Source organism: Megascapheus bottae, chromosome 1, assembly GCF_031878675.1.
Source record: "Megascapheus bottae isolate mThoBot1 chromosome 1, mThoBot2.hap1, whole genome shotgun sequence".
NCBI classification, from domain to species: Eukaryota; Metazoa; Chordata; class Mammalia; order Rodentia; family Geomyidae; genus Megascapheus; species Megascapheus bottae.
The window spans coordinates 74,102,063-74,117,178 of NC_143509.1; the positions used below are offsets into that span (position 1 = coordinate 74,102,063).

At 38.9% G+C, this 15,116-nt stretch overlaps 2 protein-coding genes across 3 annotated transcripts in view; one reads left to right on the top strand and one right to left on the bottom strand.

The window, feature by feature from the left end:
- Window positions 1-3,352, top strand: part of Filip1l (filamin A interacting protein 1 like) — a 40,631-nt gene extending 37,279 nt beyond the window's left edge. Inside the window, exon 2 of the mRNA XM_090347346.1 lies at window positions 2,678-3,352. Within this exon, the coding sequence (XP_090203472.1) occupies window positions 2,678-2,872 (195 nt within the window). The 3' untranslated portion in view covers window positions 2,873-3,352. The remainder of the gene's footprint in view (window positions 1-2,677) is intronic.
- Cmss1 (cms1 ribosomal small subunit homolog) overlaps window positions 1-11,775 on the bottom strand; it is a 295,208-nt gene extending 283,433 nt beyond the window's left edge. For both annotated transcript variants that reach the window (XM_090347370.1, XM_090347360.1), the window contains exon 1: window positions 11,601-11,775. In XM_090347370.1, coding sequence (XP_090203496.1) covers window positions 11,601-11,664 — 64 coding nt within the window. In that variant the 5' untranslated portion in view covers window positions 11,665-11,775. The remainder of the gene's footprint in view (window positions 1-11,600) is intronic.
- Window positions 11,776-15,116: the final 3,341 nt, after the last annotated feature.

Sequence of the window (15,116 nt, forward strand, 5' to 3'; positions counted from 1 at the left end):
GTCACTGTGTGGTCTTAAAAGAGCATATGGCTCTTTAAAGAAATCTTCATGAATTTCTTTCAATATGCACTCCAAATTTGAAGGGGAGACTTTAATTGGAGCTATTTGACATAATACTTTATAAAAATGATCCAAGGGATGACACATTTTAAAGCTCTAGATTTTATTTACTGAAACATGTCCTACTATAAATTCATACAAAGGAAAAAAACAGCGTCACATCAAGCTTTAAGTTTTAAGAAAATGAAATGTAGAATTGTCCTAAAAAATGCCTGGTCTTTGCTGCCATCTAGAGGTTAAAAATATGTAATGATATCTGATACAAAAAAAAGAAAAATGTGCAACAGCAATGATTTGGAAACAACTCTTGAATAGTTTGACCTTGTTTCTTCATTAAAAGAAACTACCTCCTATCATGCAGAGCCAACTGGCTTATCCAACAAATCTAACTACTTTATTTATGATCTTTTTTTTTTTTTTTTGCCAATCCTGGCACTTGAACTCAGGGCCTGACTCTTTCTGTGTTCAAGGCTAGTGTTCTTTCTACCACTTAAGCCACAGAGCCCATTCTGGCTTTTTCTGCCTAAGGAATTGAACCCAGGGCTTCATGCATGTTAGGCAGGCACTCTATCACTAAGCAACATTCCCAGCCGTGATCATCATTTTTAAATTTAATTTTATTATCAAGGTAACATACAGAGGGATTAGTTACGCAGGTTAAGGTACTGAGTACATTTCTTGACAAACATTGTTAGCCTCTCCCACATGTTTCTTATGCTCCTATACAATCTGTCAACAGATTATAGGTCAAAGAAATCTCACAGCTAGGAGAGGTTTTTAACTATAGCAGGGGTTGTTTTTCAAAACAACTGAATATCCACATCAAAATAAATCACCCTGACAGTTTGTTTAAAGTATTCCTGTTTATTCGTAGATAAATGAACTATATAATTCCAAGGGGGAAAGCCTAGGAATCTGAAATTTAGATAGAACAGAAATATAGATTTTTGTTCACTAAAGTGTAGAACCAATCTAAAGTTTTACAAAGTTAAAAACATCACAAAAATCTGTTTTGGAAAGGCTATTATTGATGCTATGTTTATAACACCAGAAAACCTGGTTAGTCTATGGTTGATTTCAACTGCAGTTTCTACTGCTCATATTGGATGACATAGCTGATGAAGAAATGTCCTTCTCTCAGAGGCATTTGCTTCTATTTTAATATAATTAAATGTTGTCCTTTTCTAGGAAATTCAGAGAAAAACAAAAGTACTATGTATATACATGCATATATATACATGTAAATACTCACATATAAATACATATATACAAAAATATATGTATACACACACACACACACACACACACACACACACACACACACAAACAAACTGAAATCCGAATGTTCTAAAATCTGAAATGTGAGCATCAACATGACAACACAAGTGAAAAACCTGACCTCTTATGACAAATTGCAGCCAGGATACTAGCATAAAATTTGATACCCTAAAAATACTGTACAATATTACTTTCAGTCTCCATAAAAAAAAAAAATGACTTGGGTCCTATCTACTTATAGATGCAAATACATCACAATTTGAAAACCAAAATTCTTCTTGTCTTAAGTATTCAAATAAAAGATATAGAACCTGTAACCTTTCCTTTCTTCTTCTTCTTCTTCCTTCTTCCTTCTTTCTTCTTTCTTCTTCTCCTCCTCCTCCTGTTCCTCCTCCTCCACCCCCACCCCCACCATCATCATCATCATCATCATCATCATCATCATCATCATCATCTCCTCCTCCTCCTCCTTCTCCTCCTCCTCCTCCTCCTTCTTCATCATGGGGCTTGGACTCTCGGCCTGGGCGCTGTCCCTGAGCTCTTCAGCTCAAGGCCACCACCCTACCCTATGAGCCACACCACCATCTCCACTTTTCTAGTGGTTAATTGTAGATAAGAGTTTCACAGTCTTTAGTGCCTGGGTTGGCTGTGAACTGAGATTCTCCAATCTCAGCCTCCTGAGTAGACAGGATTACAGGCATGAGCCACAGTGCCCAGCTTGAACCTGCAACATTTCTAAATAGATATTTCTAGATAGATATCTATCAAATTGGAAGCTACTAGAAGCTACTCTACTTCCTCAACTATGTTTGATATTTTTCTACTTTAAAGTCATTGAAAAAGAAATCCCTTAGCCTTTTGCTAGAAAGCATCTCCTTATTCTGGAATACTCACTCCTGCTTATTAAAATCCTAACAATCTTTAAAGGTCCATCTCAAATGCTATTTTCTTCATAAAGCTTTCTAGACTTGTGTAGGAATCAGTCTGGTAATTTCATGGTTCCTTGTGGATGACTACATTTGTTTTTTGTTTTGTTTTGTTTTTTCTTACTATAGACTCTGGTTGTCAGCGAACAGAAAACATAGCTCAGTTATCTATGTATCAACACATTATCTACCTTAGAAACCTTTCACATATCACATATCCAAAATGACAGGAGGGGGGTTTGGGGGAAGGAATTGCTTCATTGAATTTTTCCTTCAATCTGACAATCTTGAATCTTGCATGTTCCCAGAACCTAGTGCTTTCAAATCCTCCACACTAATTCTGTGTGTTGAACATGTCTGCTTTTCCATCAAGTATATCACTAACAACATTTTGTTCTTTTGCTTAATTTAAGATCAAGGAAGTACGCAAGCAGAGCATCCCAACATGGATCCCTACACCAAAATCTACAGGCATCACTAGGGTTTCTACCAGGCCCCTCCCAGGGGCTATGAATAACAAGACTGTTAACCAAACTGGCTTCAGGAATCTGCACATCTTAAGGACTGTGACCTCTAATACATACCTCCACATGGGAGGAAAAAGGTAAGGCATACTGACTCAATGTCTGGCAAAGTAAATTATCACTGTGGAAGAAGAGGATGAATGGCCATGTCCCCAGGAAATGAAGATGGAGCAAACTATCTGATCATTCACTGAGAGGTTGGTGGACTTGGTAAAGACCATTTTCAAAGAACATAACTATAATTACTTCACCTCTAAACTCACACATATAGACTCAAGCCTTCTCATGTATACCAAACCCAAATCTGAACAATACCATCAGTTGAAGTAGCAGTGTATTTACTATGATAGTTCAAGAATAAAGTAGCAACAAGGAAGTATTAATATAGATGAATATAGAATGAATAATTCTGATGAATAAAGAAAGAATAAAAAATATGGTAGCAAGAAGCTGCTTCATTCAAGAAAGTCAAATTATTCAATCAAAATTACAGAACAATTACAATCAAGCTTTAATGTCTAACACTATGATTTTTATGACCAGGAAGGAAAAAAAAACAGTAATTCTCAGATATAAGGAGGAAAAGTACAAGAAAAAATGGGATATAGCTGAACATATCCTTCAGGTGTCACCTGCTTGATAGTTTTTATGCAGACACATGACTGCTGATACACAGTTTGCAGTCAAAATTTTTTCCAGCTGTTTGGCCCTCATAAATTTTATTCCACTGAATATCTTGCAGTTAAGACTGCAAGATAAACCATTTTGGGATTAGTAGTGTTGCCTCCTAGAGCAATCGGAACATATGAAAATCCAAGGACTTTTGGAGAGATACAAATCCATTGATCATTTCATAAAATGTTCTTTACGCATATCTCTATCCTAAATCAGAATTATAGAAAAACAATAACAATAACAAAAGCTTGAGAATAGGAGACTCAAATTTCAAGTCTATATTTTCACTCACATATCACTAAGCTTGGGCATTCAACAATGTAAAATTTGAAATTCTAATATGTAAAACAAGAAAGCAGAACACTTTCCAATAACAGTCAATCATAAATATACCAAACATCAGAAGGGTGAGGTCAAATAAGACTACTAGATGTAGTCTTATGACAGTAATCTAAAGTTACTCTGTTTATCACACTGAAAACTGTCACTGGATCAAGAGAAAGGTATGCTTATAATTCACTGTGGACAAAGTGTCAAAATATTTTAAGATGAGACTTTTTTGACAGATAAAAGTTAAACATTGCCAGGGTGCTGGTGGCTCATACCTGCAAGCCTAGCTACTCAAGAGGTTGAGATCTGAGGACAGCAGTTTGAAGGCAGCCTGGGCAGAAAAGTCCCTGTGAGACTCTTATCTCCAATTAACAACTCAAAATTCAGAAGTGATACTGTGGCTCAAGTAGTAGCAGTCAAGCCTTGAGCACGAAGAAGCTTAGGGACAGTGCCCAACCCCTGAGTTTGAACCCTACAACTGACAAAAAGCAAAACAAAACAACAAAAACCCCTCAATAAGGGGAAGAAAACTTGGTGAAAAAAATAACCCAACATTTCTGAAAACTGGAGGTAGGACCCTGAAGACAGTCTTATGGTTAAGAACTGTTTTAGCCAGCTTCCCCAAATGGAGCCAGCAGAGCAGCAGCAAAATAACTGCCATTTCCTATGCTCATTTAGCTAAACACTGATGTTACTGTATACACTCCAGGATCTAAATTCAAAAAAGAGGTGGAAGATATGGAAGGCTGGGCCATATCAAGTTATGCATGCTAAAGAAGGATAATATACAATAGTCTTCATGGGCAAGTGGCAGAGGGAGAAGGTGGGGAAGACAAGTGAATTAGAAGCATGAAATGAAAAAGTCAAAATTAAAGGAGTTAAGAGAGTAGTGGAAGAAAGTGAAGGAACTTTGACTTCAAAAATATACATGTGTATGGTACACCTGACACTGTGTTTGAGATAAGTCAGGTATTTAACAACTCTTAAGTGAATGAAAAATGAGTGCAGGAGGAAGAGAAGAGTCATTCAATTAAGACGAAAGTAATAAACTACGCTAAAAGATGATAATGAAGTATACCAGAATTACAAAATTAGTTGTGCCTGGTAATATTCAACATTGTGGATTATACAATGGAAAGAAAAGAACTGGAGCCTCTAGAGTGAAAACAGATTGAAAGAAGCATAAAACAAGCCAGGATGCATACCTGTAATTCCAGCACTCCGAAGCAAAAGAATGATCGTGGATCATGAATTTGAAGCCAGCCAGGTGACACAGTGAGCTACAAAGGGAGATTATGTTCCAAAAAAGATCTCTAAGGGTTGGGGATGCACCTCAGTGGTAGTTTGCATAGTATACTCAAAACCCTGGGTTGATCCGTGTGTGTATGTGTGTGTCTGATGAAATGGGAAAAGGCAGCATAAAATTAGAAATTCCAATATGTGCCAACAATATCTTAAATTTTAAAAAAAAAACTAAAAAAAAATTTGCCTTGAAGAGGAACACAAAATACATGTTGGAAACTTTCAAAAACGTTTTCTTGCCTGCCCTGGTGGCACATGCCGATTATCAACAAGGAGGAGAAGGCAGGAGGATCATGAATTCTGATACTCACTAAATATTTTATGCTATGCTGGTCTAAATTCAAGAACAGGACAAAAAAGAAAAGGACAATATATTGTTCAAAGTACTAGAAAAGGTAACAAAACTATGGACATCCCTACAGTTACCAGCAAAGATTTGTCTTTAAAAGGTAGTAAAGTTCTAATCTTAGTGTGACAAAGTCTTTTAGAATAAAAATTAAAATGCAAAAAAATTAAAAAAGCAACTAAGAACTGAAGAGTACTATTATCTGAAGTTCAAAAAAGTGGTTTTTGACTTATACACAACTAAAAAGAGAATCCTGCTACTTGAGTAGTTCTGCAGACACCCTTCGGAAGAACAAAATAAACAAACTGTTCTAGGCTGGGAATGGTGGTGCAATTTGTAATACTAGTTACTCAGAAAGAGAAGATCAGGAGGATAAAGTTCTGAGGTGCATGGCAAAAATGGAAGAGCCTATCTGAAAAGCAACTAAAGCAAAAAAGGGCAGGGGTGAGGCTCACGTAATAGAGTACTTGTCTACCTAACACAACACCTTGAGTTTAAACCTCATTACTCAAAGAAAAGGAAGAAGAAACTGTTCTAGGGCTGGGAGTCTGGCCTTGTGGTAGAGTGCTTGTCTAGCATGCGCAAAGACTAGGGTTTGCTTCCTCAGTACCCACATACACAGAAAAAACCAAAAGTGGTACTGTAACTCAAGTGGTAGAGATCTAGCCTTGAGAATGCCCCAGGACAGTGCTCAGGCCCCGAGTTCAAGACCCCAGGACAAGAAATAGAGAGAGAGAGAGAGAGAGAGAGAGAGAGAGAGAGAGAGAGAGAGAGAGAGAGAGAGAGAGAGAGGAGAAACTGTTCTGCAAATTCTAGATTGTCAACTAAATTTTGAAAAGCAGATTAATATCCAAATGAATAAAAACAAAGTTAAAACGCCCTTAATTTATTTGGCTTCAATGCTCTTGGAGTTTTGCAATCAAGTACAGTATCTGACTGTAATACTGTAGACATTTATCAGTTATAATGTATGTCTGATAACTATGAACTGACTAATAGAATACCTAATAAAAAACCACAATTTTCTCCAGAATATATTTCAAGTTTCTTTTTCTAGAGAAATATGGCATATAATTCAAGGTCTAACTTTGAGGCTGGGTAAGGTATACAAACCCTGCTGAGTAGGCAAAGTCAGCTTAATACTGATTTTGTATTTTCTCAGTATTTTAAATGTTGAAAAAACTTAAAAAAAACTATTTGATGTGCAAATTACATAAAATTCAAATTTAATTGCTTATAAATAAGCACGGCCATAGTCATTTACATATTTGTTTAGAATTGCTTTTTTGCTGCAAAAACAAAGCTGAACAATTTCAATAAGAACTATCACATCCAACAGGCACAGTGGCTCACGCCTGTAATCCTAGCTACTCAAGAGACTGAGATCTAAGGATTGCAGTTCAAAACCAGTCCAGGCACTAAAGTCCGTAAGACTCTAATCTCCAATTAATCACCAGAAAACTGGAAGTGGCACTGTGGCTCAAGGGATAGGGCTGAGCTGAAGAGCTCAGGGACAGTACCCAGGCCCAGAGTTCAATCCCCATGACCCACAAAAACAAACAAAACAAAACAAAAAGCAAAAGAATTATCACATTCACAAAGCCTTAAGTATTTATACTTAAGTCTATGCAAGATGATGAACTTGAAAAAACTATATTTTAAGCTGATGTGATATACTTATTTAAAATGTATGTTTCTATCAATGTCTCCAAAGTATTAAACTGAAGAACTTCAGATTAAGAAGAGATCAAAGGTAGGTTGTGATAGTATACTGAAGCAGGACAATTTCAAGTTCAAGGCTTGCCTGGATAACACTGAAAGAAAAATAAGGGAGAAAAACAGATGAAATAATCTGTGCCATAAAATAAGGTATTACTGTTGAATATAAGGGGGAAATAGAAATATCTGTAGGTCTTCCACATTTATAAATATTATTTTCCAAGAGACTCATTCACATCAAGCAAAATTATAGCAGGAACCATTATATGTTTTAGAGAAAAGATGAACACATGTATCTTTAAACTTTCACTCAGTCATTTGCAAGGCTTATAGAAATTATATTAAGTAAAGCAAAACTAGCCCATGAAGGTTATTTGTGACTTCTAATACAAACAAGGATTAGTAATGTCTTAAAAAATATCTTTAATGTCTGTCTTTTTACTCTTCCCTTTCCTTCTCCTTGCTTTAAAAAATTCATCCTGCCTCTATTTTCCCATATCTATCTATAGATAGATAGATGTATATGTCTTAATATTATTTACATCTTGTTTGTCACAGCAATGTATAAATCCTATAGGACAATTATGGGTGAAAAAGCTGAGTAAAAATCTGAGAACTTTGCTCCAGTGCCTGACAAGTAGATAGCGAATAGACAGGCAGACAGACAGACTGATTCTGGAAATGATTGTCCTCTGAATGTTATCAGTACCAACTATAAATATTTCAAGTCTGTAGTTTATATGCAGAGGCAATACAAATCATGGCTATCTAAACATAAAATTAATACTATAGCTAGACTCTAGTGACTCAGAAGATTGCAATCAGAATTCCAGCTAACCTGGGAAGAAAAATTTGCCAAATTCCATTTTCAAAATACCAGCAAAAAGCTGGGCTGGATGCCCAGCTCAAGGGGTACAATGCTAAGTGAGTAAGGCCAAAGCCTTGGTCCCAGAGAAAAAAAAATACTATAAAGATCTAACTTTGATGTGGGGGGAGGGAAAGGTAATTTGGTTTAAAGAAATCATCTATGGTTAGCAAATGTAACTGTAACTCCTCTATCCGTTACCCCGATAGCAAAACACAATTAAAATCAATAATAAAAAAATACATCTATAGTATTTCCAGAAGAAATTCAGCCTAAGTAAAACAATGTGATTTAACAAGATACTATAGCAATAACAACCAAAAACACTTAAAAGTATTGTGCTCATGTCAACAATTTCAACAAAAGCATCACATTGTTTCTCTTGACAAAAGTTATTACCTATAAGAATTACTAGTTCATTTACACAAGCAAGGGTCTGTTGTTAACCTTATAAACTTTCTCCAGTTATGATTAGAATGAAAGTAAGTCAGATATTGTGATACAACAACGACTACTAATATAAGCTTTAAAAGAAAAGCAGCATTTACCAATCTGACAAAAGCTTGGATAGGACTTTAACAACTCTTCTAGAAAGCTAGTTTTTTACATGCAAACTTCTTAGGAAGAGGTCTCCAAGACGGGGCTATGAAATACTAACAACTGATTAAGTAAGAAATACTGAATGACTACCTTATATATACCCAAAGTACTTCCTATGCTAGGTTCTAAGGTTAAACCAAAGAATGAGGAGGCTGGATGCCAGTGGTTCACGCCTGTAATTCTAGCTACTTAGGAGGCTCATGTCAGGAAGATTTCAGTGTAAGGCTAGCTTGGGCATACACTGAACCAGTTGCTGGACACAGTAGTGTGTACTTGTTATCTTAACTAACTAGAAGGCCCAAATCAAAGTCATCGTCAAGTCCAATCTGAGCAGGCAAAGCCTGAGATTCCACCTTAATGGAAGAAATTGGACATGGAAGAATGCAACTGGCGACTCAAGTCTGGCTGGCCTGGAAAAGAAGGAAGACCAAGGTTCAGGCACATGTCTGGGTGGGAGTAAAGACCCTATTTCAAAAATAACCAGTGCATGGGCCAGGAGTTTGGCCTAGTGGTAAACCAGGGTTTGATTCCTCGGTACCACATACATAGAAAAAAGCTGGAAGTGGTGTTCTGGTTCAAGAGGTAGAGCTCCAGCCTGAGAATGTCCAAAGACAGTATTCAGGACCTGAGTTCAAGCCCCAAGACTGGCAAAAAAAAAAAAAAAATAACCAGTGCCAAAAAAAAAAAAGGAGTAGAGATAGGGCTCAGAGATAGAGCACTTGCCTAGCAATCAAGCATAGGCTCAGAGTTAAAAACCCCAGTAAGCCAGGCATGATGGCTCATGACTGTAATCCTAGCTACTTAGGAGGCTGAGATCTGAGGATCTGGCTTCAAAGTCAGCCCAGGCTCTAAAGACAGAGAGATTCTTATCTCCAATTAACCACTAGAAAATGGAAGTGGTGCTGTGGCTCAAGGGATAAAGTGGCAGCCTAGAGCTGAAGACCTCAGGGACAACGCCAAGGCCCAGAGTTCAAGCCCCACACAGAGCAAAGCAAAAACAAAAACAAAAAGGCAACAAAGAATGAAAACAAAATCCCTGCTCACAGGGAACTAATATTACAATGCTAGGAAACAGTAATCATTTAACAAAGAAATAATGGTTGGTGCTAAATGCTCCTCTGATACTCTTAAGGTAAAAGTGCATTAGAACTAGATACTCTAAACTGAAAGTGCCTGTCTAGTCAGTGAAGTTTAAACTGAGTTAATAATATTGAGTCAGTCATTCAAAAATCAGGACAATCAGAACAGGTACTACAAAAGGAAAATGAGCTTGTCCTGTTCAGAAAAGTAATAAAAGCCAGTATTGTGCATATCAGTAGGGAATAAATAGCAGATAAGGTAAATAAGCAGCCATTATAATGAACTTTATTCTGTGTGATGGGGAAAAGCCAATGGTTTGACTTTTCTTTTAAAGGAAAATTGTATAACCAACAAACACTAGCTGAATAAAATAATGAAACTTCTCCACGGACTTTTACTATCAATGTGAACTTGGAATAAATGATAAAGATGTCTATTTTTACAGGAAAGTAATGATACCCCAAACTACAACACCTGGACCAGGGCGTTTGTCTCTTTCTGTTCTCAAATAATTGGGACCATGACACAGAGAAGTAAACTAGCAAAGAATTTATTGAAGAAAAAGCGGCACTCCTGCTAGACAGATATCCCAAAGGAGAACACCACCTCATGTGTTGTTCAGGAGTTAGTAATGAGCCTCTAAGAGAGAGCTTTATGACTCTCGAGTCACTAGACAGTCTGTGGACTATCCAATTAGTTAGTCTCCACTCACTATAAACAGGCTCTCCATACAGCAATTAACTGCAATAACTGGGCGCCCATATTGATCACATCTCTGGGATCCAACCAGCCACTGTTCATGTGTCAATTTTCTCCTGACAATCAATCCTGACATGATGCTCAGGCCATGTGATGTCTAGTGGCCTGCATACAGGACTGGTCAAGGCTATGTTGAAGGATGTAGAGCCCCTACAAGGAGGGCACTTTTGTCCAGAGTGCCTAATCATAATCTGCATAATCTAATCATAATCATGCATAATCTGAAATAGGAACCTGACTTTCTTCTGTTTGACCTCCAAAATATAATTCATTTTAGACTTATCTATAAACACTGATCTTTGTCTATAAACACAGACTCAAGAAATCTGAATTTGTCTGCAATAAATCCATATCTAGTGTTTATCATGTGAAAAGGTTCTGTGGCCAACACAAATAGGATTCTAATTTTGGTCTTAGCTTCATAAAGTAGACAGCATAGAGGCAGAACTTGAAACGAGATTTAAGAGAAAAGTGATAGTAGTAATAACAATAACAATAATTGCATCTTACGCTTTATGAACCTGAAGGTTTGCATAGTGCAACATACTAAAAATGGGGTAGACTACGCAAACTGAACTCTAATTTTATTTCGACACAAACTACATAAGCTTGCGAATTACTTGACTTCTCCAAGTCACGTTCTTTGTATGGAAAGTAGGCTAAATAACGGTACAAATTACATGACAACGACAGCAAAACCATTTATAGTTCGCATAGATTATGTGCCAAGCACGGAGCCTAACTTTCATGTATCTTCAGAACACTTGTATGACCGGATATTATTATTCGCAGGAGTACCTTTATTTTACAGATGAGGAAAAGGAGGAGAAAGTATGAGAGGACTGGAGTCTCGCTGTGGACGGGAACACTATGAGCCTAAGTCAGGAGTTACTTAGCCAACCACTCAAAAACTGCCTCCCTGCCCCTTTGCCCCCCGAAAGAAATGCGAAGGGAAATCAGAGCTGGGGGAGTTCTCCCCGACCGAGCGATCTGAGGGAATGCCCCGCGTGTCGGTTTCACGGGTTACAGGTTCCTGGAGTCGTTCCCACAGCGGTGCTTAGCGAAGCCCCGGCTCGGCCCGGCCCCGGGGCTCCGAACCCTGGGGCCCGAAGCAAGACCGCACGCACAGTGAATACCTGGGCTGCTGGCGGCTCCGGCCGGCTGGTGCTCCCACCATTCGTCTCCAAGATCGTCTGCCATCTCTGCTGAGCCGACCTTCTGGAGGAGGCGGCGGACAAGGCTGGCTGCCAGGGAACCGGAGCCGGCGTCACCACACGCAGATAGCCCCCCGCCCCGCGCCCGGACGCCGTCTTCCCCGCCCCGAGTGATGACGTCACGACGCCCCGCCCTCCCCAGCCTCCCCGTCCGGACGCGTCGCCGATTCGACACGCACGCGGATGGGGGCTCAGGGTCTAGGGAAAGGCCCTCCAAAAGTAAAAACGTAGCACACAGCCTGTGGGACGGAAGAAAAGTTTGCGATCTGTCTTATGACTTTCCAAAAGCGCACTTATTTATTGATTGATTGCATCATAAGTGGTGTCGAAAGTGTGAGAAACGACGCAAAGAGAAGTTTGCTCTGTGGGATTTCAAACGAAGTGCGGGGATAGGTAGGGAGAGAAGGAAGGGGGCGAAGCCTGCCACGTGGGTGTGTTTTCACCTCCGTGTCCGGAGTGTGGTCGTGTGTTGTCCTGTTTGTGGTTAGGAAAGCGTGCGTGAGAGCTCTTGGCGGGGAATGTTGAACAAGTCCCGGCCTGGACGCGTCAGGCTGGAGTGTCCCGCCTCGCCCCGAGCCCGGGAAGAGGTCGCTCATCGCGGCTCCTGGTCTTGTCCGCAATGGAGAACGGCCGGGTCAGACCAGGGAGAGCTGCGGGGCGCGCCCTGGGGCGCCAGCGGTGGACGTGACTGTGGAGGCCGGTTTCCGGGCAGCCCGCACCCTCGTGTGCCAAGAGGACTGGAAGATACAGCCATTCCTGTCTTAGGACTTCAGTTTTCTCAATGAAGTCAGAGACCTAGAACGTCAACATGATCTAGAACGTCAATGGTTCCCAATTCTTTTTTTTTTTTTTGGTGGGTCATGGGACTTGAACTCGGCCTGGGCACAGTCCCTGAGCCCTTTAGCTCTAGGCTACCGCCCTACCCCTGGGCCTGAGCACTGTCCCTGAGTTCTTTAGCTCTGGGCTACTGCGCTACCCTTGAGCCAAGCCCCTCTTCCCCTTTTCTAGAGGTTAATTGGAGATAAAAAGTCTCAGGTCCTTTTGTGCCATGGCTGGCTTTGAACCTTGATTCTCAGATCTCAGCCTCCTGAGTAGCTAGGATTACAGGCGTGAGCCACCGGCCCGGCCAATGGTTCCCATGGTTCCCAATTCTGACTGCTGGAATTTCCTGGAAAGATTTATTTGAAAACAACAAAACTTCTGAGGACTTGTCCTAGGTTGTGATTGAATAAGTTCTAGATGAGGGCCAGAGAATATCAGTTTTCTTTAAGAGTTATCAGAAGATTGGATGCATTGTCAATTTTTTATATGATTTATGTATTAAAAATTTGAAAGCAAAAATTAATAAGAAATTAATCACGTGGGCTGTTATGATTTATTTCTGCATGTATGCTTTTCCTGTCTTACCAAGTGTTTGGTTTCAGTGCTACAGATTGAATTTAGGGCTGGTCTTAGGCATGAATTCTACAACTGAGCTATATTCTCATTTTACAAATGAAATCTTCATAGTGTAATCATTGTTCAATAATTCCTTACTGTTGGCAAACTAATAAAACACACCATCTTTCATTTCTGCAAAAAAAAAAAACAGGAATAATTTGGAGGTTATTTTAAAACATGAGTCCTGAGATCAACACAAGTATGCTATCAGTGGTACTTTTTTTCATATAGATAATAAGTAGTATTGCTATCTTCATTGAAATAGAATTTTTTAAAAAAATTCCTCCACTGATCTACAGTAACAGCTTTGTGGCCAGCAATGTCCATGTCAAGCAATTTTAGGACCTTCTATCTTTCATTAGTCATTATCTATCTAGATTTCAATATAATAATATCTTAGTTTTTTTATGTTTTCCATCTCTTTATTTCTTTACATTTATGTTCAGAATGATTTACTTATATATAGCTTGCAAGTTACTAATTGTGAAGTTATGACAAGGTTAAATCCATTATGTATGTATATGTGTGGTGTGTACACATACATTTATATGTATATACAGTACTTCTCTACATATATGGGACTGGTTCCAGAATTAAAAATCCTCAGATGCCCAAGTCCTTATATCAAATCATGTTATTTAAGTAATCTCTAGATTACTTATAATATCTACATAATGCAGTGACTGTAATTAAATGTTACACTATTACTGAGGGAGTAATGACACTGAAAAAAGGTATGTGTTGAGAATACATCCATATTTTTCAAACTTTTCAGTCCACAGTTGAATCATAGAATGTAGAACTTAGGTGTGCTGTTAGCTGTGTATAGTTATGAATTGCATAATGATATAGTGACTACCCAAATATACAACAGTGATCCCATACGATGGAGCTGAAATATTGCTATCACCTGTGATATAATTACCCACAGTGACGCTGGTGTAAACCTACTGTGTATTAAGTGCTATGAAAATATAGCACATATAATTATACTTGAAGAATACTGTTCATCCTTGTTCAGTTTTCATCTGACCCATGTCTGAGCTTTCTTGCAGAGGTGGTACATGATTCCCAGCATGCTGACAGCTTTTTTGCTTGCATACCTCTCAAACCGGATGTTACTGCTTCCTCTTTTCATTATTTCTTCTTAGTAATAACTGGGATCAGGTTTTGGTATAGACAGAGCTGGAAGTATTGTCCCAACATGGCCAATCCAAAGGCAGCACTGCGTGAGAATAGTAGTGGCAAGAATCCTGGTACTGAAGACATGCATTCAATCTTATTTGAATACAGTCTTAGATACAGGCAAATATAAGATCTTGAGCAACAATGATGTGGTTGATTTGTTTCAAGGCCTGGAAGACAGATTAAAAGTTCAATAACAAAGATCTGAGGGGAGGGTATGGAAAGGGGCCTACTGACAAGGGCATAAAGAGTATGGTTTGTCATGTCTCCCATCTATGTCTACAAGAGAACATCTTCCACAGACAAAGAGCCAAACATTGACCAGGCGTGGTACACTTACTCATAACCCTACAACTTAGGAGGCTGGGGCAAGACAGCCTAAGTTAGTAGCAAGACCCTGTCCTCCCAAAATGAAAAATCTCAGCAAAAAAAAAAAAAAGACAAAGGACTTAAACAATATAGGCAATGTAGAGATATATTTTTTAGCCTTGTCCACCAATATCTCCCATTTATATACATTTCTTAATGTATCTGGTGGCTGAGTCTGTATTTCTTGAACCTAGGCAGACTTTTGTCATCTCCTCCAATAGAATATGGTCAAATGACCTGCTAGATCTTTACAATTCCAGGCATTGCTGCTGTTACTCCTTTGAGATGCTCCCTTGAACCCCAGGTGTCATACCCTGGAGAAGCCCACAGTCCACATAGAGAAACCACACGAAAGAACACATGTAGACATTGTGGTCCACAGTTCAGCTGTAGCCCCAGACATGGAAAAAAGTCAAGTCATTCCTATCGCATCCTCTCTGAATT